We start from the raw sequence: 21,748 nt of genomic DNA, 5'->3' as shown, positions 1-21,748 counted from the left end.
GGTTTTGATTTGCATTTCCCTGATGATTAGTGATGTTGAGCAGCTTTTCATGTGCCTGTTGGCCCTCTGTATATCTTCTTTGGAAAAATGTCTATTCAGTCCTGTGCATTTTTTAATAGGCTTGTTTGTCTTTATGATGTTGAGTTGTATGAGCTGTTTATATATTTTGGATATTAACCCCTTACCCATCGTATCATTTACAAATATTTTCTCCCATTCAGTAGGTCGTCTTTTCATTTTGTTGATGGTTTTCTTTGCTGTGCAAAAGTTTTAAATGTAATTAGGTCCCATTAGGGTTTTTTTGCCTCATTACATTCTTATCCTAAAAGATCCAAATAATTCAGATGAAGCCAAAACACCCCCTCCTCGTGTTGCCGACGCCACTTCCCTCCCCCGAGGGGAGCAGAGGTGTTAGGTGTGGAGCCTCTCCAAACTTTTTCTCTCCATAGACACACTCGCGTGCACACACAGAAACATGTCATTTTGTGAGTATTAGGTAATGCTGTTGAGATGGTACTGTATTGTATCGTTGAGCATCTTGCTCTTTGTCAGGTAATAGTATGTCTTGGAGATGTCCCCCGTTATAAACACAGACCTCGGACTTCCCTGGTGGCGCAGCGGTTGAGAGTCCGCCTGCCGATGCAGGGGACGCGGGTTCGTGCCCCGGTCCAGGAAGATCCCACATGCCGTGGAGCGGCTGGGCCCGTGAGCCATGGCCGCTGAGCCTGCGCATCTGGAGCCTGTGCTGCGCAACGGGAGAGGCCATAACAGTGAGAGGCCCGCGTACCGCAAAAGAAACAAAAAACACACACAAAAAACCCACAGACCTCTTTCTAATGATGGTCGGCTGCTCAGATGTACTTACTCCCTACTTATGAATATTCAGGCTATTACCTATTTTTGCTATCATCAATCATTCTTGAACTGCTAGCTATTCAGAGTGGGCGAGAGAGGGGTGTGGTGGATGGTGGGTGGACCCAGCTGGCTCCTTGGGAACTGAATGCACACACACCCCTGTGTGTGTGGGGGAGTGGCAGAGGAAGTGTGTTCTACCTGTGGATGTCACTGTCCTGTCAGTCAAGGTGTTAACCCCAAGGATAAAATCCCAGGGCTTTACGGGACAAATCCAGACAGGTCAGGTGGAGCCCACGTCAGGTGGAGCCCAGACAAAGGAGTGAAACAAAAACACAGAACAAAAACTGGTTTGGGGAGCTCTTACTCTTCATTTTGGTTGGGAGTTGTCACTTTTGTTTCACCCTCTCAGCAGACTGTGGGCCAGATTCTGGGTATCACACATGGCGTGGACCTGGGCCAGACCTTCCCTGGAACCCGCTCGATCCAGGCCAGGGGCAGGCCATGGAGATTTGCACTCGTGTTCAGAGCAGTGAGGGGAATGGACCCTGGCCGGGGTGGGTGGACAAACAGAGGCGCTGCTGGGCACAGGGAAAACTGAGGCCGGCAAGAATGGGGAGCAGTCGGGCTCTTGGGAGAAGTTTCACAAGTCGGGGTGCATGCTGGCGGCGGGGCTTCAGGTGTCATCAGGACTCCTGGAAAATTGTTTTCAAAATAATCTGCAGCAGGAGGGAAAAATACAAAAGCTCCAGAGTTGGAGAGGCTCTTGTGAGGATCTCTTGGGAGGAATTTGATTAAAGAAACAGGCTACATGTTCGATCACAGAAACGTAATTTAAATGAGTCCTTTCCCACCTCTCATTTGAAATGTCACCCACTCATTGCCCGTTTTTGTACGACCCATGAGCTAAGAATGGCTTTACATTTTTAAACAGTTGGGAAAAAAATCAAAAAAAGAATACTTTTGTGACATGTAAAAATTCCACAAAATCCAAATTTCTGCATCCATAAGTACAGTTTCATTGGAGCAAAGCCACATTTATTCACCTGGGAATTGTTTCTGGCGGCTTTTGAGCAACAGTGGCAGAGTTGGGGAGTTCTGTCACAGACCATATGGCCCTCCAAATCTAAAATATTTATTAGGTTTCTTTAAGAGATGTCATTTATTGGGGGCTTGTTTTTCCCCAGTTAAAAAAAAAGTAATACATGTTCATGGTAGAAAATGTGGAAATTGATCTTTTAAATCCATTGTAACACCACAGGTAAACGTTTTTTGCGGATGCATATATATGCCTCTAAGGGCCTAGCTATCTATGTATCATAAAACTAGGAAGATACTAGGCCAGTTAATTTTTGTGTTTTTGCTCTTACCTCTGAAGCAATTTGACGTGTCCTAACTAATTTTCACAAACTTCACTCTGTTACCTGATTATATCATAATTTAACCTCATTAGACATTTAGGTTATTTCCAAGTTTAGAACATTAATAAAGCTACAGAGACTATGTTTCTGTGTTTCTCTGATTATGCTGAAGACAAATTCCAAGCAGCAGAATTACTGGGTGAGTGGGTTTGGGTCCATATTGCCAGGCTGTACTCCCGAAACATCAGGCCAACGTGTGCTCCACAGGATGGGGGAGGCCCGCTTCACTGTGTCTTCACCAGCATTAGGCACTATTATAACTAGAATATTTCCCGTGAGAGGTGGGAAAGGACTCATTTCCAGTTACATTTCTTTCTTTCTTTTTTTTTTTTTAAAGATTTTTTGGATGTGGACCACTTTTAAAGTCTTTATTGAATCTGTTACAATATTGCTTCTGTTTTATGTTTTGGTTTTTTGGCTGTGAGACATGTGGGATCTTAGCTCCCCGACCAGGAATTGAACCTGCACCCCCTACATTGGAAGGCGAAGTCTTAACCACTGGACCACCAGGGAAGTCCCATTTCAGTTACATTTCTATGATCACTAATGCAGCTTACTTTTCCCCCATGTTTACTGGCCATTTATATTTCTTTTTGAATTATCACTTATTTTTTGTCCATTTTTTCTATTTATTTCTGTTCTTAAAGAGAAATAAGACCTGCTCTTATTAAGTGGTACAAACTATTGATACTATGTATAAAATAAATAAGCTACAAGGTTATATTGTACAGCACAGGGAATATAGCCAATATTTTATAATAACTTTAAATGGAGTATAGGCTATATAAAAATATTAAATCACTATGTTACACACCTGAAACTAATATAATATTGTAAATCAACTAAATTTCAATTTAAAAAAAGAACTGTTCTTATTGATTTGAAAGTGCTCTTTGTGTGGTAAGGATATTAACTATGTGAATTAAAACTGAACGCTATAAAAGCCTAATGGAGGGACTTCATTGGTGGCACAGTGGTGAAGAATCCACCTGCCAATGCGGGGACACGCCTTCAAGCCCCACATGCCACGGAGCAACTAAGCCCGTACACCACAACTACTGAGCCTGCGTTCTAGAGCCTGTGAGACACAACTAATGAGCCTGCATGCCACAACTACTGAAGCCAGCGTGCTACAACTACTGACCAGCGCGCTTAGAGCCCATGCTCCACAACAAGAGAAGCTGCCGCAATTAGAAGCCCGTGCACTGCAACGAAGACCCAATGCAGCCAAAAGTAAATAAATAAATATAAAAAATAATTTTAAAAAACGTCCTATTGAGGTGGCAGCTAATTGGGAGTGGGGGGGAGGGGGAATTGGAGGAAGGTGGTAAAAGGTACAAACTTCCAGTTGTAAGATAAATAAGCACTAGGGATGCAATGTACAACATGATAAATTTAATTAACACTGCTCTATGTTACATATGAAAGTTGTTAAGAGTAAATCCTAAGAGTTCTCATCACAAGGGAAAAATATTTTTTTCTTTTTTCTTTTCTTTTGTATCTGTGAGATGATGGATGTTCACTAAACCTATTATGGTTCATTTCATGATGTTTGTAAGTCAAATCATTATGCTGTACACCTTAAACTTATACAGTGCTGTATGTCAATTATATCTCAATAAAAGTGGAGGAAAAAGAAATATTAAAAAAAAAAAAAGTAAAGTTAATCAGGTACCCACTTTCCCAGGAAAAAAAAGTAGTGACTGTATATTTTCCGGGTCCATTGCAAATATTTTCCCCAATCTAGCCTTTGACTTTTTTAAAATATTTTTTTCAGTTGAAGTATAGTCAGGACTTCCCTGGTGGTCCAGTGGTTAAGACTCCATGCTCCCAATGCAGGGGGCCCAGGTTTGATCCCTGGTCAGGAAACTAGATCCCACATGCCACAACTAAGAGCATGCATGCTGCAAGTAAGACCTGGTGCAGCCAATAAATAAGTAAAATTTTTTAAATAAATAAATAAATAGAGATATAGTTGATTTACAATGTTTCAAGTATACAGTAAAGTGATTAAGTTATATATATATAATATATATATTCTTTTTCAAATTCTTTTCCAATATAGGTTATTACAAGATATTGAATATAGTTCCCTGTGCTATACAGTAGGTCTTTGTTGGTCTTCTATTTCATTTATAATAGTGTGTATAGGTTAAACCCAAATTCCTAATTTATGCCCCCCGCTTCCCCTTTGGTAACCATAAGTTTGTTTTCTATGTCTGTGAGTCTATTTCTGTTTTGTAAATAAGTTCATTTGTATCATTTTTTCCTTTAATTTGTTTTTTTAATATAGTTTTTGGCTGCGTTGGGTCTTCATTGCTGTGCACAGGCTTCCTCTAGTTGCAGCGAGCGGGGGCTACTCTTTGTTGTGGTGCGCGGGCTTCTCATTGTGGTGGCTTCTCTTGTTTTGGATCATGGGCTCTAGGTGCGCGAGCTTCAGTAGCTGTGGCACACGGGCTCAGTAGTGTGGCACACGGGCTTAGTTGCTCTGCATGGGCTTAGCTGCTCCGCAACATGTGGGATCTTCCTGGACTAGGGATCAAACTCCTGTCCCCTTCATTGGCAGGCAGATTCTTAACCACTGCACCACCAGGGAAGTCCCTGTATCATTTGTTAAGATTCCCCATAATAAGTGATATCATAAGATATTTGTCTTTCTCTGTCTGATTTACTTCAGTTAGTATGATAATCTCTAGATCCATCCATGTTGCTGCAAATGGCATTATTTCATTCTTTTTTATGGCTGACTAATATATATACCACATCTTTATCCATTCATCTGTTGATGGACATTTAGGTTGCTTCTTGGCTATTATAAATAGTGCTGTTATGAACACTGGGGTGCATATATCTTTTTGAATTATAGTTTTCTCCAGGTATATGCCCAGAAGTAGGATTGCTGGATCATATGGAAACTCTATTTTTAGTTTTTTAAGGAACCTCCATGCTGTTCTACATAGTGGCTGTATCAATTTACATTCGCACCAACAGTGTAGGAAGGTTCCTTTTCATCCTTAGACTTTTTTTTTTTTATGGTACGCGGGCCTCTCGCTGTTGTGGCCTCTCCCGTTGCGGAGCACAGGCTCCGGATGCGCAGGCTCAGCGGCCGTGGCTCACGGGCCCAGCCGCTCCGCGGCATGTGGGATCTTCCCAGACCGGGGCACGAACCCCTGTCCCCTGCATCGGCAGGCGGACTCTCAACCACTGCGCCACCAGGGAAGCCCCATCCTTAGACTTTTAAAAGGATTCTCCACATTAAAATTGTAATAAACATTTATGTGGCCAGCTCCATCCCTCCTTTCCCAACGGAGTTGGTGTTGCTTTTATGCTTACACACAAACAGGCTAATACTTTCTTGTACCTGCCTGTCCCGATCCACACCACAGCCCCATGCAGATCCCACCTGTGTGCCCAGGACCAGCCTCTGCAGATCACCTGGGGCTGTTTCAGAGGGAGGTGAAGTACAGGAAGCAAGCGTGGCACTCAATCCCTATCGTCAAGTCCCCCAACCTCCTGGGTGCCAAAGAGCCAGCGAGGTGACTCCCCACGCCCCCTGCCTGGCCACCTCGCCTTATGTGCAGGGGCTACAGCAGGACGCATTCTGTCCACGGTGAAGGGATGCACCCTACCTGGGTGAGCACGTAGTCCTTCTGGGTTAGGTTCCAAAGGATTTCAAAGTGATCCACGTCATGGAGCTCTTCAAAGGAGGCTTTCCACCCTCCTCGGCGCAGAGTCTGAGTAGGAGAAACGAGGGAAGAGGAAGCATGAGGCTGCGGGGGGCTGGGGGGAGAGGGGCTCTCGCAGCTGCCTGGCACATACCAGGTGCTAAGTATTTGTTGAATAAATGATTGGTATCGTGGGGTCCGTCTGGGTGAAATAAACAGGAAGATAATAAGACTGCATGACCCTCAACCTCGAGCCAAAAGCGGGGTGCTGCGGGTACCTGATAAAGTTCCCTGGACTGTCGGTGGAATTCGGGGCTGTCGTGTTGGCCCACAGTCACCAGGATGCGGCAGGCTGGATCCACAGGCTGTGTCGGGGCCGTCTTCAGGTGCCACTGTGGGCTGTTCCTTTGAGCATCCTCCCTGGTGCAGGGAGTAAGTGTGGTCAGGACAGAGAGCAGCCTTTGCTGCACCCCTGGCCCTCCTCGCAGGCTGCAGGCCAGCTGGGGGACGAGGGGACAAGTGACTCACAGGGTTGTGAGGAGAGAGGCATTCTCAGAGGTGTGCATGACAGGCTCCAGGTCATAGATCCCACTCACCAGGAAGAAGCCTGTGAAGGTAAGGAACAGTCACAGAGCCAGGCTGCAGGTGGGGCAAGATGGGGCCAGCCCGCCTCCAGGGCCAGTGGGGCAAGGCCACGGTAGGGGGCAGAGAAGAAGCAAAGCAGGCCCTGCTCCCCAGGCTCAAAGCCCCGAGGTCAAGCTACTCACAGCTGTTGAAATTTCAAGCAGCTGTTACAGACCCTCAGGCCCATCAGGGGAGGGTGAATGCTGCCCAGCCAGGCTCAGTCCCCGTGGAAACCTTTGAGGTTGGGCGTGACTCCATGCTTGGTCCAGTTGGCCAGGAGCATCATGGCGGCGAGGTGAGCCCCAGCTGAGTGTCCGCACAGGTAAATTCCCCTTGGGTGGGTCAGAGCAGAGAGCTGGGTTTGCATCCAGTATAACCAAAGCAACAGGCCAGTATCAAGGAGTCCCAATTTGCCTTTTGCTACAAAGCCAGAGGGGGCAGTTGGGCTGCTTCCAAGATTAGTCCACTGTCCTCCCACTCAGTCTGACCAAAGGAAAATCTACAGCGATACCCACTGGTTGCCTGGATACTGTTTCTGGACAAACACGATGCTCTGGGTCACCTGGGCTACCATCTGGTCCAGGGTGCCTGTGCAGAGGGTAGGAGCTATGTCAGGCTCCGCTGGGGGCCCTCTCCCCGCCAAAGCCCACCAGCCCTTGCACCTGCAAGACTACCCTCATTACCTTTGGGGGCAACGTCATAGGCCACTATCACCACAGCCACTCCCTGTGCTGTCAGTGGGCCGACCATGAAGGCTGACGAGTCTTTACTGCAGAAGGAGACAAAGACGTGACAACTGGAGGCCACTTGGCCACTAGGCTGCTTCTGTGTCCTGTCCACCCAGGGCACTGTCGCTCTCTGACCTGGTGCAGTAAGGGAAGAAGGGAGGCTTTGTCCTTGCGACATCACATGCTAGCTATGGGACCCTAGAGACTATATTTAACCTCTGAGCCTAATTTCCTTCTCTGTAAAATAGGAACAATTATGTTTTTTCTCTTAGGGGGCTGTTTTTCAGAATTGAAGGAGGTGAGACATGTAGAGAGCTTCACGAAGCAAAGGGTAAAAATGCAATAAATGCAGCATTGAGATGATATGCTTGAAGAGCAGTAGATCCTATAACAGACAACGCCTTAGTAAGATCCTAGGGAACAACAGTGTCCCTGAAGATCCCAAATTCCCCTCTGCTTATCTTAGGATGCCCCGTGGTCCCAGTTTGCCTGGGACTCTCTTTTTTTACCACTGAAAACCCCAGGTCCTGGGAAACCACTCACTTCTGAGCAAACAGGGATGGTTAGTCACTGTGGTTTTCCATTTGATTAGAGTAGACTGAACAGGCTTTTCACTGGGTATAGTGGATCCAATAGTGTCCCCCCAAAAAACATGTCCAAATCCTAAACCCCCATACCTGCAAATGTGACCTTATCTGGAATAGGAGCTATGCAGATACAATTCAGAATCTTGAGATGGCATCATCCCAGATTCAGGATGGGCCTTAAATCAAATGACTGGTGACATTGTAAAAGAAAGGAGAGGGAGGATTGAAATACAGACACACGAAGACCCTGTGAAGATGAAAGTTGAGGTTGAAGTGATGCGGTCACAAGGCGAGAAAGACCCGGACACCCCAGAAGCTGCAAGAGGTAAGAACGGGTCCTCCCCAGAGCCTTCAGAGGGAGCGTAGCCCTGCCCACACCTTGAAGAATTTCAGATTTCTGGCCTCCAGAACTGTGAGGTAAGACATTTCTGTTGTCGGAGCCCCCAAGTTTGTGGTAAGTTGTTGCAGCAGCCCTAGGAAATGAAGAGTCCAGGCAAAGATGAATCTCCCTTTTTCTCCATTCATCCAAATCCCCCGACTCACCTTCCGCTCTGCCAGTATCCTCCATGAAAAAACACGAGGAACGGCAAGGCTGTAGGACAAGACAAAGGGCGTGTGGGCCGAGGCAGGGCTCCCAGCTGAGATCCATGGGGGACCACTAGCCCCCGCTTACCTTCAGACACTGCCTCAGGAAAGTAGATGTCCAGTTTCTCCCCTTCGCCGTCTCCATAGGGCACATCGAGCAGGTTCCTCCCGGTGGCCTGGGCCCTCTTGGTAGCTGTCTCCAGAAATGGACAAGTTGCTGTCAGCACAACCTCAGGCAGAACCTTTCTGCCGAAAGCCCCTTTGGGTTGACCAGTTAGCTCCAGCTATCAGTGCTTCCCCAAGTCCTCATGGTAATCAGGGCTGGGGGGATCTGAAGCATCCCACAGGTGCATAGTTACAAAGAGATCAGACTGGCCCATCCAAGTGGGGGCCAGAACTATCTGTGGCGTCTGTCTCTGGCGAGCTGGCAGCTCTGATGGGCACCGTTTCGACCACTACTGTATTACATGCTTATTATGTGTGTTACACTTGGCTATGTGCTCTGGGAAGTACAAACTTTTCCAAGTATTTGGAAAAATAACCTTCTAGGAACTAAGATATAAAATCACTTGAAATAAATAGATAATAAAGCAATATGAATATATAATTGAGCACCATGATGGGAGAGGTCAGAGGCATGTGAAAATTGGCTAGGACTGGGGTCAGGAGAAAGGAGGAAGTACATTTACGTAATTTACCGTAAGTAAATTAAATACCAAAGGCAAAGGCCTGGAGGTGGGATGGGACTCTGTATGTTCATGCTGCAGTAAACAATGTCCCCTCAAGGCCCCACTTTGATCACTGAAACCCAGGAAGCTCAGCTCCCTCCACCACTGGGTGCCAGAGAGTGTAAACTGGTAAGTTCTTCCTGGGGGGCAACTTGGAAATATGTATCAAAGCCCAAGAAGATCATATTCCTTGATGCATAAGTCCTTATCCATACATTTATTATAAGGAAATAATCAGAAGTATTCTTAAGGACTTGTTTTAAAGATGCCCACACTAATGCTATTTATGACAGCAAAACATTGGACACAGCCCCAGTGATCTACAATAGAAAACAGCTAAAATACATTATGGTATAGTCCCCTTCTCTCCTTTATTTATTTATGTAAAATTTTTTATTTTATTTTTTAAAATTTATTTATTTATTTTTGGCTGCATTGGGTCATCATTGCTATGTGCGGGCTTTCTCTAGTTGTGGCGAGTGGGGGCTACTCTTTGTTGCCATGCGCGGGCTTTTCATTACAGTGGCTTCTCTTGTTGCGGAGCACGGGCTCCAGGCATGCAGGCTTCAGTAGTTGTGGCTCGCGGGCTCAGTGGTTGTGGCTCACGGGCTCTAGAGCACAGGCTCAGTAGTTGTGGTGCATGGGCTTAGTTGCTCCGAGGCATGTGGGATCCTCCTGGAGCAGGGCTCGAACCCATGTCCCCTGCATTAGCAGGCGGATTCTCAACCACTGCGCCACCAGGGTAGCCCCACTCCTTTATTTTTTATCCCAGCATTCATTAATCCTTCATATATTTTTTACTTGTTTACTGTCTGTCTGTCACCCTAACTAGAACATGAGCTCTGAGAAGACAAGGGCTTTGCTGTGCCCACCTCTGTACACCCAGGACCTGGTACATCATAACCACTTAAAAGAAAATTGTGTAGGGAATTCCCTGGTGGTCCAGTGGTTAGAACTCGCACTTTCACTGCCGAGGGCCTGCGTTCAATCCCTGGTCAGGGAACTAAGATCCCACAAGCCGTGTGGTGCAGCCAAAAAAAAAAAAAGAAAACTGTGCTGCTCTGTGGTGACCTAAATGGGAAGGAAATCCAAAAAAGAGGGGATACATGTATATGTATAGCTGATTCATTTTGCTGTACAGCAGAAACTAACACAATATTGTAAAGCAACTGTACTCCAATAAAAATTAATTTTTAAAAAGAAAAGTGTGTAAAAAAAAGAAAGAAGAAGAAAATTATGTAATGAATAAATATTTCAGTAAGTAGTGTTGGGTCTATTGAATATCTGAAGGGAGAAAAAAATAGTTTCCTGATCCCTACCTCACACCACACCAGACCAATTCCAGATGGACCAGATGAAAGCGAAAACAATAAAGCTTTTAGAAAAGGAAATAGGAAATCCTAATGACCTTGGACTAGGCAAAGATTACACAAACAGGACCCAAAATGCATTAATCAAAAAGGAAATACTGGAGGGAGAGTATTTTGCCACGTAAAGAGCGAAAGCAGGTTACGCAAATACCATACAGCATGAACACTGCAATCTTTCTGATACTGAAGATTGGTGGCAAGAGACCTTCAACTTGGGATCCCTGTCCCTGGAAGCCTCCAGATCCCCAACCTTGGTGGCCACGGTCCCCCCGCCCACCGGCCCCTTCCCAAAAATACTCACCAGGGCTCCCTTGGGTTGGGTGATTCTGCAATTCCAGAAAGGGCAAACTAGGTAGATGAAGATAGTTTGCATAGATCGTGTTTATGCAAGTGTGAATAAACTGTTAAAATGGGCCGCCTCCGTTTCTGCTGGACTGCTCAAGGCCAAGAGAAATAAAAATGATGGCAGGTGCCAAGTTTCCCACGTGCCTAAAGCAGGGACCAGACTGCCTCTGCAGGACAGGTGAAGTGACTGAAAAACCGATTTTGCCATCACCAACACTCCACCCTTGAGTGAGGGAACAAGGCCAGGGGGAGGCTTCTTAGGAAAGGGATGAGGCTGGCTGTGTTCTGTGGGTTCCCACTCCCTCTCCCATGGAGGGGTGGAAGGGGGCTTCCCGTCTCCTAAAGCTTCAAGCGACCAACTGCTCAGAGCCTGATGTGTGACTTCTACAAGGATCAGACCCAAACAGGCTTCACCTGCCCCCAGGTGCCACTCTGGGTGCAGACCACACTGCAGGACACACTTAACTGAATCAATCCATTATAAATAGGTACGTTTTACTTGATTAGAACCATGAGATTCTGTTAAGCAAATCAAATGCATTGCATTTGCGATTATAATTTGAAGTGCTTTTTTCAGAATTCCATCACATCTTGTAAGTTGCGCTGAAAAGTTGACGGGAATTTAATCTGTGAAAGTTATGAGCTATCTGAGCATTAACTTAAAAAAATAAATGAAATGCCATTCATTTTTCTTTTGAAGAAATAATATGTTTATATGGTTAAAAAATATACAACAGGCATTTGCATGAAATATCCCTGCCAAGGTGACTGTTATTATTAATACGGATATGGACTCTCTCTCCCTTTAATCCAAAGGGCAGCGTATGAAATACATTTCTGCCCTGCCTGTTTCAATTCATCTTTCTTGGAGAGCTTTCCCAATCAGTACATAGACAGCTTCCTCGTTCTTTTCTTTTTTTCATAAAGTTAACTTGCTATTCCATCCTATGGCTGCACCTTAATTTATTTAACCAGTAGTGACACTTTTTTTTTTTTTTTTTGCGGTACGCGGGCCTCTCACTGTTGTGGCCTCTCCCGTTGCAGCGGAGCACAGGCTCTGGACGCACAGGCTCAGCGGCCATGGCTCACGGGCCCAGCCGCTCCGTGGCATGTGGGATCTTCCCGGACCGGGGCACGAACCCACGTCCCCTGCATCGGCAGGCGGACTCTCAACCACTGCGCCACCAGGGAAGCCCAGTAGTGACACTTTTTAGGGCAAACAAACCACATCTGATCATCAGTAAAGTCTCCCAGCTCCCTCTCTGCTTATCCTGAATCCTGAGTCTTCTCCCCACCCCTACTGAGACCACCCTGGAACCCCTTCACTACTCCCTTGGAAGCAGGGACAGTCCCTCTCCACTCCCTTGCTTTCACCAGGGCTCCATCCAGCCACACGTGTGCGCCGGGTATAACTAGCATCACATCCTGTTGATCTGAGGCGCAAATTCAATCGGAGCCTCGCGTCTTAGTTGCTGAGGCTGCCTTAACGAAATGCCATACAGTGGGGAGGCTTCGACGACAGACATTTTTTTCGCCCAGTTCTGGACACTGGAAGGCAGGGTCAAGGTGCCAGGTGGGGTGATGTCTGGTGAGGGCCCTCCCCAGGGGTGGCAGATGACCTTCTCGCTGTGCGCTCCCGTGGCCTCTTTGTGCTTGGGAGGAGCTCTCCCTCTCTAGGGGGAGGAACCCTCTGTGTCTCTTCTAATAATCCTACTGGATCAGGACCCCATCCTTACGACCTCATTTAACCTTCATTACTTCCTTAGAGGCCCCATCTCTAAACACAGCTACAGTAGGGGTTAGGGCTTCTACACGTGAATTTTGGGGAGACACAAAATTCGGTCTATAACAGCCCCCACACTCCCCCCAAAGGCCCTGGAGCTCCCCTGCTCGCCTTCTCTGAGGGGTTTGCCAACCACCCTCCCACCAGCACTGTGTGAAGGTGTTTGTTCCCGACAAGCTCGTCAACACAGCAGGCTCAGCAAAGGGGAGCAACTTAATTAACGCAAGGGTTCTGGAAGTGTACGTGGACCAACAAGATTTATGCTGTGCCAAAACTAAGAAAAAGATGATGCAATTTATGCCCTAAGCTGAAGAGCAATTAAAACCAAGCAGCTATCGATATTCGTTATCATGCATAAAAAAGTCTTCCTCCAGTATTAAAAAACCCAACCGACACTGAGCCAGAGAAATTGCCTCTCTCCAGGAGGTGGTATGACGGTGATGGCGGGCAGCTGGCTGCAAGGACAGAGAATGGGGGGACCCACTGCCTCCTCCAGAGCATGAATCCTGCCAGCCCTCCAGGCGCTGCACTTACAGGCAGCACAGGAGGGCTTCAACAAGACACCCCAGCATAAACCCTATTACAAACTTCCTTTTTTGAAAAAGCAAAACTTCGGTTTCTATTAATCACAGTCCAAAGTGTCACAGCTCTTACAGAGAGAAACTCCAGGTCCCTGGACCCAACTGAGCATCGTGTTAGAGCAATTAGGGGGAGCAGGGGCCTAGAGACTAACGCAGGTGTGGGGCGGGGAGACCCATCAGACAGTCACGGAGAAGAAGATGAAGACCAAGGGTTCATCACGTCTGGGACAGCAATTTAAGAGGAGGCTGGGGCCCATCAGCCTCCATCTAGTTTCAGAACTATTCTCCCCCAGTCTTTTAATTCATTTAGCAAACAAATACTTATATAAGCAGCAGCCTTGTGCCCATTTTGGAATATCGTAGTGACAAAATAATAAAAAAAATCCAAATCACATGTGCCTTACCCCTTAGTGAGGGGGACAAGCAGTTACAGAAAGATGTCAGGTGGTAACATGTGCTACAAAAATGAGCCAGAATCTGAAAAGGCTACATAGTGTATGATTCCAACTATAGGACATTCTGGAAAAGGTGAAACCACGGAAACGGTGAAAAGATCAGTGGCTTCTAGGGAGTGGGCGGGGAGGGGGGAGAGGGATGAATATGTAGAATACGGGATTTTTAGAGCAGTGAACACACATTGGGAGCCATTGTCTGCCAGAACCAGTGGACAAGCTGGAGAAGCTGGGGGACGTCAGCGGGGTGGGGTTCTGGGGCTCAGTCACAGTGAGTTCGTAGCCAAATCTGTGATAACCAAAGTCAGAGAAAAACCAAGTTTCCCAGGAGGAGGGAGTGGAAACCAGCAGAGCGGCACAGGCTGAAGAAGTGGAGAGGGGGGTGGTCAGGAGAGAAGACAAAGGCCACCCCCCTTCTTCCCAGCACCTAGCACAGTGCCCCCGGGGCATGAGGACTTGCAGATGGACAGAGAGAAGTGGTAGTGCTGCAAAAGATTAAAAATAATTTATTGAGGTGAAACTCACATAACAAAATTAACTACTTTAGGGACTTCCCTGGTAGCGCAGTGGTTAAGAACCTGCCTGCCAATGCAGGGGACACAGGTTCGATCCCTGGTCCGGGAAGATCCCACATGCCATGGAGCAACTAAGCCCGTGAACCACAACTACTGAGCTTGTGCTCTAGAGCCCGCGAGCCACAACTACTGAGCCCGCGTGCCACAACTGCTGAAGCCCGTGCTCCGCAACAAGAGAAGCCACCGCAATGAGAAGCCCGTGCACCGCCATGAGGAGTAGCCCCCCCACTCGCTGCAACTAGAGAAAGCCCGCGCGCAGCAACAAAGACCCGACGCAGCCAAAAATAAATAAATAAACAAATTTTAAAAAAATTAACCATTTTAAAGTGAACAATTCAGTGGCACTTAGCACATTCACAATGTCATGCAACCATCACCTCTATCTAGTTCCAAAACATTTTCATCACCCCAGAAGAACACCCCCTACCCGTTAAGCAGTGTCTCCCCAAACCCCCCTTACCCCAGACACTGTAACCACTAACTGCTTTCTGTTCCTACGGATTTCCCTATTCTGGACATTTCACCTAAATGTGACCTTTTGTTCCTGGCTTCCTTCACTGAGCATTGTGTTTTCAGGGTCCATCCATGTTCTAGTAGGTATCAGTACCTCATTACTTTTTAGGGCCAAAAACTATTCCATTGTATGGACATATCACATTTTGTATATCCATTCATCTGTGGATGAACATTTGGGCTGCTTCCACCTTTTGGCAACCGTGAGTAATGCTATGAACATGTGTGTACAAGTACTTGTTTAAGAACTTATTTTCAATTCTTTTGGGTTAGAAAGATTTTTTTTTTTTTCCGTCGGTACGCGGGCCTCTCACTGTTGTGGCCTCTCCCGTTGCGGAGCACAGGCTCCGGACGCGCAGGCTCAGTGGCCATGGCTCACGGGCCCAGCCACTCCACGGCATGTGGGATCTTCCCAGACTGGGGCACGAACCAGTGTCCCCTGCATCGGCAGGCGGACTCTCAACCACTGCGCCACCAGGGAAGCCCTGGGTTAGAAAGAATTTTTAAAATTGAAGTGTAGTTGACTTACAATATTATATTAGTTTCAGGTGTACAACTCAGTGATTCAACGTTTTATAGATTACACTCCATTTAAAGTTATTACAAAACAATGGTTATATTTCCCTGTGCTATACAATATATCCTGTTGTTTCTCCATTTTATACATAGTATCTCTTCTAGAAATAATTTTTAAGGCTGTTTATGCTATTAAAAACAAGATTGCACATTATAAGTACAGAACACTTTCTCCTAGGAGAAAAAAAGACTATAAGAAATGATCTCACAGTGTTAACAATGGGTGACAATTATTGACGGTTTTATTTTCTAAAATCCTTTTCAATCAGCAAATGCTCCTTTTGTAATCAGAAAACAATTGTTGCCTAAAAATAGCCAACCTCAGAGAGTGCAGAGCAGGGCTATTATAACGTGGTCTGTGGACAATGGGTGTCCCACACGGCTTGCTACTGGTCCATGATGAACTAAGTAAAAAGGTGGAAGTAAACATTTGGAATACATGCAGTTTGGTAGAATGGCTGTGTCTATCGAACTTAACAAGAAATTAGGGCTTTCAAACAAAAACTTGTACATGAATGTTCACAACAGCACTTTTCACAGTCGCCAAAAGGTGGAAACAACCCAAATGTCCATCAGCGGATGAATGGATAAACAAAACGTGGTCCATCCATACAATGGAAAATTATTCATCCATAGAAAGGAATGAAGCACTGACTTTCTATAACATGGTTGGACCTTGGAAACATTATGCGAAGGGAAAGCCACCAGACACAAAAGACCACATCTTGTAGGATTCCATTTATACGAAACGTCCAGAATAGGAAAATCCACAGAGACAGAAAGCAGTCAGTGGCTGCCAGGGGGCTGCTTAACGGGTAGGGGCTTTCCTTCTGGGGTGATGAAAATGTGTTGGAACCAGGTAGAGGAGATGGTTGTACAACATCGTTAAGGTACTAAATGCTGCTGAATTGTACACTTTACAATGGTTAAAGTGGTACATTTTATGTTATGTGTATTTTATCACAGTAAAACAAAATTGGGGCCTGTATTTTGCGTGCCTTTGTTTTCTTCCTTTGGTTTTTCTGATGGAGAGGAAAAAGCACAATCTCAGCCTTGAAAGGCAGGAGGGGTCCTCAGAGAGGCTCTCGGTCGCAGGGGCTGTCAATCACGAGGCCCCACCCACCTCACTGGTGATTGGTGCTCCTTGGGCGAGGCGTGGTTTGGGGGAATGGGAGTTTGGAACTGTGCCCCAAGCCGGGTTATACATATACCTCCTTTAGTTTCTTGTACAATGTGTTTTTACTGAGTCTTGTTAATCAAATTTAATAGCTACTGGTAGAGGAAACAGTTCTTCAAACCTTCCTCTGCCGGTGCTCACCCAGCTGTCCCCAGGTGCCCAGCCTGAGAGAGGCCAGGCCTTGGTGGAGGATAAAAATGACCTACTCATTGGAAGAGGGCAGTCCCCACTGCAAGTTCCAGGTCGACGCTGTTAGAATGAATATAGATCAAAAGAAAAACAATTTCATTCTCCGTAGTGCAAAAAAGGAAAAGAGAGTTTACCTTCCTCCCTTTTCTTAGAGCATTTATTTTTAGGAGACCTCATCAAATATCCTTTCTCTACCCCTTTGGGAATGTGTGTAAATATTTTATCTATCTATCTATCGCTGCGCGGCTTGTGGGATCTTAGTTCGCATACCGGGGACTGAACCCTGGCCCTCCGCGTGGAGTCCTAACCACTGGACTGCCAGGGAATTCCCCATATGTAAATATTTTTTAAAGCTAAAAGAGTCTCTTGCCAGTTTTACAACCTAGGAATGTTCTTCTCAAAGACCTGGGAGCTCTCCCTTTGAAATATAATTATCGAGCAAGATACCCCATGGGAGAGAAGGACCCTAACTTCTGCAGGCACCTGGCTCCAAGTTGCAAAACCACCTCTTGCCTTAAGGATATGGGAATTTCTCGTCTTCCTCTGGATAAAGGCAATTTGCAAACACAGATGGCCACCCTTATGGAATTAGGATGGACTAGGGCAGTAGATAGTGCCCTCAGGTCCTCTTGCTTGAACACAGGTATGCTGATTTTGAGAACAGGTATGCCCTAGGGATATAAGCCTGGCTGTATAAAAGGGTGAGGTTTCTTTCTGGTTTTGCAATCTCCTTACTCAATTAAAAATCATGTTTTCTTTCTCTTCTACCTCTGTGGAGAGGTTTTCTGGGTTGGCGAGGGATTCCACTGTTCATTTTTTCCGCTTTACATTCCTTCGCCATCTTCTGGGAGTTTGACTCCAAGGAGGCAATCTGCAAGTCCAGAGGTCTGGGGAACTCAACCAAGAGAGGCAGCTGGTGGGCACTCACCAACGCCACCTGCCTGTCATCACCCCTTGTCAGCCTGCTCCCCTCTTACCTGGAAGCTCAGCTCTGGGAAGTGGTGGCTGTCCCTAGCCACGTGAGCTTGGGTGAGTTGTTTAACCTCATCATGCAGGACTAGGATGGGGTGAGTGAGACACCTCAGGCACAGCATGGGGCAGGGCACCAAAGACTCAGTAATGAGGATCGCTATGGGCTGAAGGCTTGTGTCTCCCAAAAATTCATACGCTATTTTGATGGTGACTTTGGGAGGTAATTAGGTTTAGTTGAGGTCATGAGGGTGGAGCCCTTGTGATGAGATTAGTGGCCTTATAAGAAGAGGAAGAGCAAGCGTTTCTTTCTCTCTCTTTCTGCCATGTGAGGATGCAGGGGAAAGGGGTCTATCTGCAAGCCAGGAAGAGTACCCTCACCAAGGAACCAAATCATTTGGCACCTTTTTTTTTTTTTTTTTCAGTTGGCACGTTGATCTTGGACTTCTCAGCCTCCAGAACTGGGAGAAAGAGATTCCTATTGTTTAAACCACCCAGCCTATGGCATTTTGTTATGGCAGCCTGAGCTGACCAATACAAAGATAACATTTAAGTGCAATATTTTTAAAAATCAAAATTAATGCCAAAAAGTCCACGATGAAAGAAATATCAACATTTCCAATAGAGACAGCCTCCAACCCTGCGCATGCATGGCTCCGCCCACTCGTCTGGCCCTGATGCCCCCCTGTTGTCGCACTCACCTTCTTCACCAATGAAATAGGGCAGATGCACCTGCGGCACCTCTGGGCCAGCTGGAGCATCGAAAATAGGAAGGGAGGTAGGATGTGAATGTAAAGCTGTCCATAGGGCTTCTCAGGAGGGATTGCTAAAGACAGTCTCTGAGGGCAACAGCCTCAGAGTCTCTTCTAAGCCCTTGCTTCTTATGAGAGACTCCCTTTCTCTACAGGGTCAGCTCTTTTCTCCCTCAAGACAATTACAATAGACAAACAGGTTTTCTACCAGCTCATGTAGGTTTCTCTGCACACTCAAATATATATTGAGTATATAGAGACATATTTGGTGCAGAGCTAGGCACAGTAGGGGACTCTGAAGAGCCCAGGACACAGCTCCACCCCCTATCAGGACAGGGAGGGCGCTGAAATGTGCTGGAACCAACCCCCACTAGCCTGTCCCTCCAGCTGGCTTATCTCAGTGTAGAGAACCACCAACCCTGGGAGCTCCAGTCAGCCTGCTGACACAAAGCTCATTTGCCAACATCCAGTTTTCCGACTTGGAGGAGAGGCTGGCTGCTCCCTCACCCACACATCCCCCATGGAGCCCACCTGCCCAACCCACTCAAAAGGTGGCAGCACAACACTCTAGAGACCCAGGGCTGGGATGGGAATTAACCTTGAGACTTCACTAGCTTACAGATTCCCAAGCCCTGATTTCTCTAAAGAAAAAAAAAAAAGACCTCTTTGCTTTTTGTAGATAGCAACAACATCCCGCATTCAGCAGCCACATTCCTTTTCTCACTCCACTTCCCTGGGCCACTGTGGCCTTAGGGCCTGGGCATAGTTGGCAGGTTGGCTGAGCAGGAGGGGAGGTGGGGCATGGTCACTGCCCCTGCCCTGCCTCCGGCAGTCCTGCAGCGAGGGCTCCGGGGCGCCTGGCCCCGAGCAGATGAGGTGCCTGGACTTTGGGAACTGTCCCGAGAGGCTGGGGCTGGGAGGCCCCTCCTCCCCGCCCTGGCATCCTGAAACACTGCCACATGCTAAAGTCCACCTGAAGCGGCCACAGAGAGAGCCCCCGGTACCTTCGTTTCCTATCTGTGAGTAGGTCCTCAAGGCCTCCTCTGCTCCCAGTCGGACGACCCATCTGCTGGGGGAGTACTGATTCTCCAGCTCCTACGGGACAAAGACACGAAGTTCCATAAGACCTTTGACCTCCACGCAGACTGTGCTCCCGCCCCTCCGCGTGCCTGCAGAAGCCCTTTCCCTGATATCTCAGGCTCTCATAGATGCCCTTAGCTTCCTTCAAGCCCCCCAGTCTCCAGCCTGACAATCCACTCCCCACTCTCCCCCACTAACTAATTAGGTGTTTCAGATACAACACTGCAGATGCTGCCAGATCCACGGTCTAGAGCAATGGCCATGCCTTTAACCAGCAGGACAGCTTCACAGGGAAGTGAGGTCCCATAGATCTGTCCCAGTCAATGCCATCATGGGTACCACTTCCACAGCGGCTAAGACCACAGGAAGCCAGGGAGCTGGGGTGGCCGCTGCAGAGAAAGTGAGGTAGAGCTGATATTCCCTGAAAAGGTATGATTCTGACTGCAGGTGGACGCAGCACAATCGGTGAAACAGAGGTGAAGAGGAAGGAATCAAAGGTCAGTTTGGAAATGTTGACCAGCCAGATTGCTGAAACACAGAGGTGAGGCTGGGAAGCGGGGGCTGGGGGGTGGAGGGTCTTGAATGTCAAGCTAAGATGTTCAGACTTAACACAGAAAGTAATAAGGAACCAGGTTTTGGAGAAAGGGCTCAGAGGCAAAACAACAACAACAAAAAAAACAGGTGAAGGCTGGACTGGAGAATTTGAAGACAGGTGGCCTCATGGAAAGGTCTTGGGCTCTGGAATCAGATGGGCTGAGTGCCATCCAAGCTCCATCACTTGCAGGCTCTTTTACCCTGGGCAACTTACTGACAGTCAGTTCCCTCATCTGTATAATGGGCAAAACAATAGTACTTTACTTCATTCACATGACTTATAGCTTTCAGCCTTGTGAGGCTGTATACCTTGTGAGGCTGAAAGCTATAAGGCATGTAAATGAAGTCAAGCTAGCCACTCAAATTTGGGTTTCCCCCTCTTCCCATTGAACGGGGTTCTTGGCCAGGGGTCTTTGGATCTGTACAATCTATGCCCGTCGGATGTTTGCAGTCATACCTCGCACACTCTGTGACTGCTATCATCATCATCTTTTATTATTGCTATTATTTATAATAATGAAAATGCAATGGGTTTCTGAAAGTGCTCTGATATTATAGGGGTGTGTGTGTGTGTGTGTGTGTCTATATGTGAGACAGAGAGAGACCGAAAAAGAGAGGTTAGGATTTCTTGGGGGCAGTATCTGTAACTGTCACCACATTCTTAGAGGCGTCCGTGACCAGAGAAAGAACCACTACCTTAAATGTAGGAAAACTAGTTAGGAAATTATAACAGAATGATAAGCATAACAAATGCTTTGCATATGTGGTTTCTAACCCCCATAACCTTCCCTCAGTAAATACCAGCCCTCCGGTATTTACTTCTTCAGGTCTGACACATCCTCCAAACATTGCACAACCTCAGATTAAGGTCCAGAACTTCGGCCCCAACCTCATCCCGGTTTATGGGTATTGACATAGCCAGGGCTGGACTTCCCTGGCGGTCCAGTGGTTAGGAATCCGCGCTTCCACTGCAGGGGCACGGGTTCAATCCATGATCAGGGGACTAAGATCCTGCATGCCGCACAGTGAGGCCAAAAAAAAGTAGAAAAACATAGCCAGGGCTTCCATTTCCTCTACCCTTAAAATCAGGCTAGCAAAAGCCTACCTGTGGCGAGAAGTAAAATATCAATAAATCACAGTGCTAAAGCTTTCGGGAGCTGGCACACAGTAGGCTATCAACGGCGCCCACAGGAGTGGTTCTAAACTTTCCTCTCAACCCCCATCTCATCTCTGAACCACACTCCTCAGCCCCAGCCTCTCCCAGTGATCCGCCTACCTCTTTAGACATCCTCTTCCAGGGAGCCCCGCCCTCAGGACCTCCGTCCAAGTCGTCCATCCCGTCCATCCCGCTGTGTACGAGCCGACAGGTGCCCGGGCCGCCTTTTTATGCCAGGAGGGCGGGGCTCTGGTCAGGCCCCGTCCCTGGGAGCCGCGCCCACCGCCCTGGTGAGCTGAGCCTGGTGCGCGCGTTCCCGGTCCCTCCCACGAGGGGGCGGGCTGAGGTAAAATCTCCCGCCGGTCCCATAGCCGCACGCTGATTGGCTCCGGGCCGGCGGCGCCGGCTCCCGATTGGCCCGCGCGCCGCGGATAAAGAAGCAAGGC

General features: G+C 47.3%; 1 protein-coding gene across 3 annotated transcripts in view; it reads right to left on the bottom strand.

Annotated features, from left to right (window-relative positions):
- AFMID (arylformamidase) overlaps nucleotides 1-21,664 on the bottom strand; it is a 24,702-nt gene extending 3,038 nt beyond the window's left edge. Inside the window, exons 1-11 of one of the 3 annotated variants that reach the window (XM_030837852.2) lie at nucleotides 21,423-21,664; nucleotides 19,477-19,567; nucleotides 8,551-8,655; nucleotides 8,421-8,469; nucleotides 7,246-7,331; nucleotides 7,078-7,150; nucleotides 6,797-6,894; nucleotides 6,467-6,545; nucleotides 6,217-6,358; nucleotides 5,903-6,007; nucleotides 1,523-1,571 (exon numbers count right to left, since the gene is read on the bottom strand). In XM_030837852.2, the coding sequence (XP_030693712.2) occupies nucleotides 1,539-1,571; nucleotides 5,903-6,007; nucleotides 6,217-6,358; nucleotides 6,467-6,545; nucleotides 6,797-6,894; nucleotides 7,078-7,150; nucleotides 7,246-7,331; nucleotides 8,421-8,469; nucleotides 8,551-8,655; nucleotides 19,477-19,567; nucleotides 21,423-21,491 (930 nt within the window). In that variant the 5' untranslated portion in view covers nucleotides 21,492-21,664 and the 3' untranslated portion in view covers nucleotides 1,523-1,538. Of the gene's footprint in view, nucleotides 1-1,522; nucleotides 1,572-5,902; nucleotides 6,008-6,216; nucleotides 6,359-6,466; nucleotides 6,546-6,796; nucleotides 6,895-7,077; nucleotides 7,151-7,245; nucleotides 7,332-8,420; nucleotides 8,470-8,550; nucleotides 8,656-19,476; nucleotides 19,568-21,422 lie in introns of those variants that run through there. The other 2 variants (XM_030837850.2, XM_060290695.1) reach the window with 2 other exon arrangements.
- Nucleotides 21,665-21,748: the final 84 nt, after the last annotated feature.

The sequence above is a fragment of the Globicephala melas genome, chromosome 20, assembly GCF_963455315.2.
Source record: "Globicephala melas chromosome 20, mGloMel1.2, whole genome shotgun sequence".
Classification (NCBI taxonomy): domain Eukaryota; kingdom Metazoa; phylum Chordata; class Mammalia; order Artiodactyla; family Delphinidae; genus Globicephala; species Globicephala melas.
The sequence above is the reverse complement of the archived record's forward strand: the minus strand, read 5'-3'. Positions and strand labels throughout refer to the sequence as shown.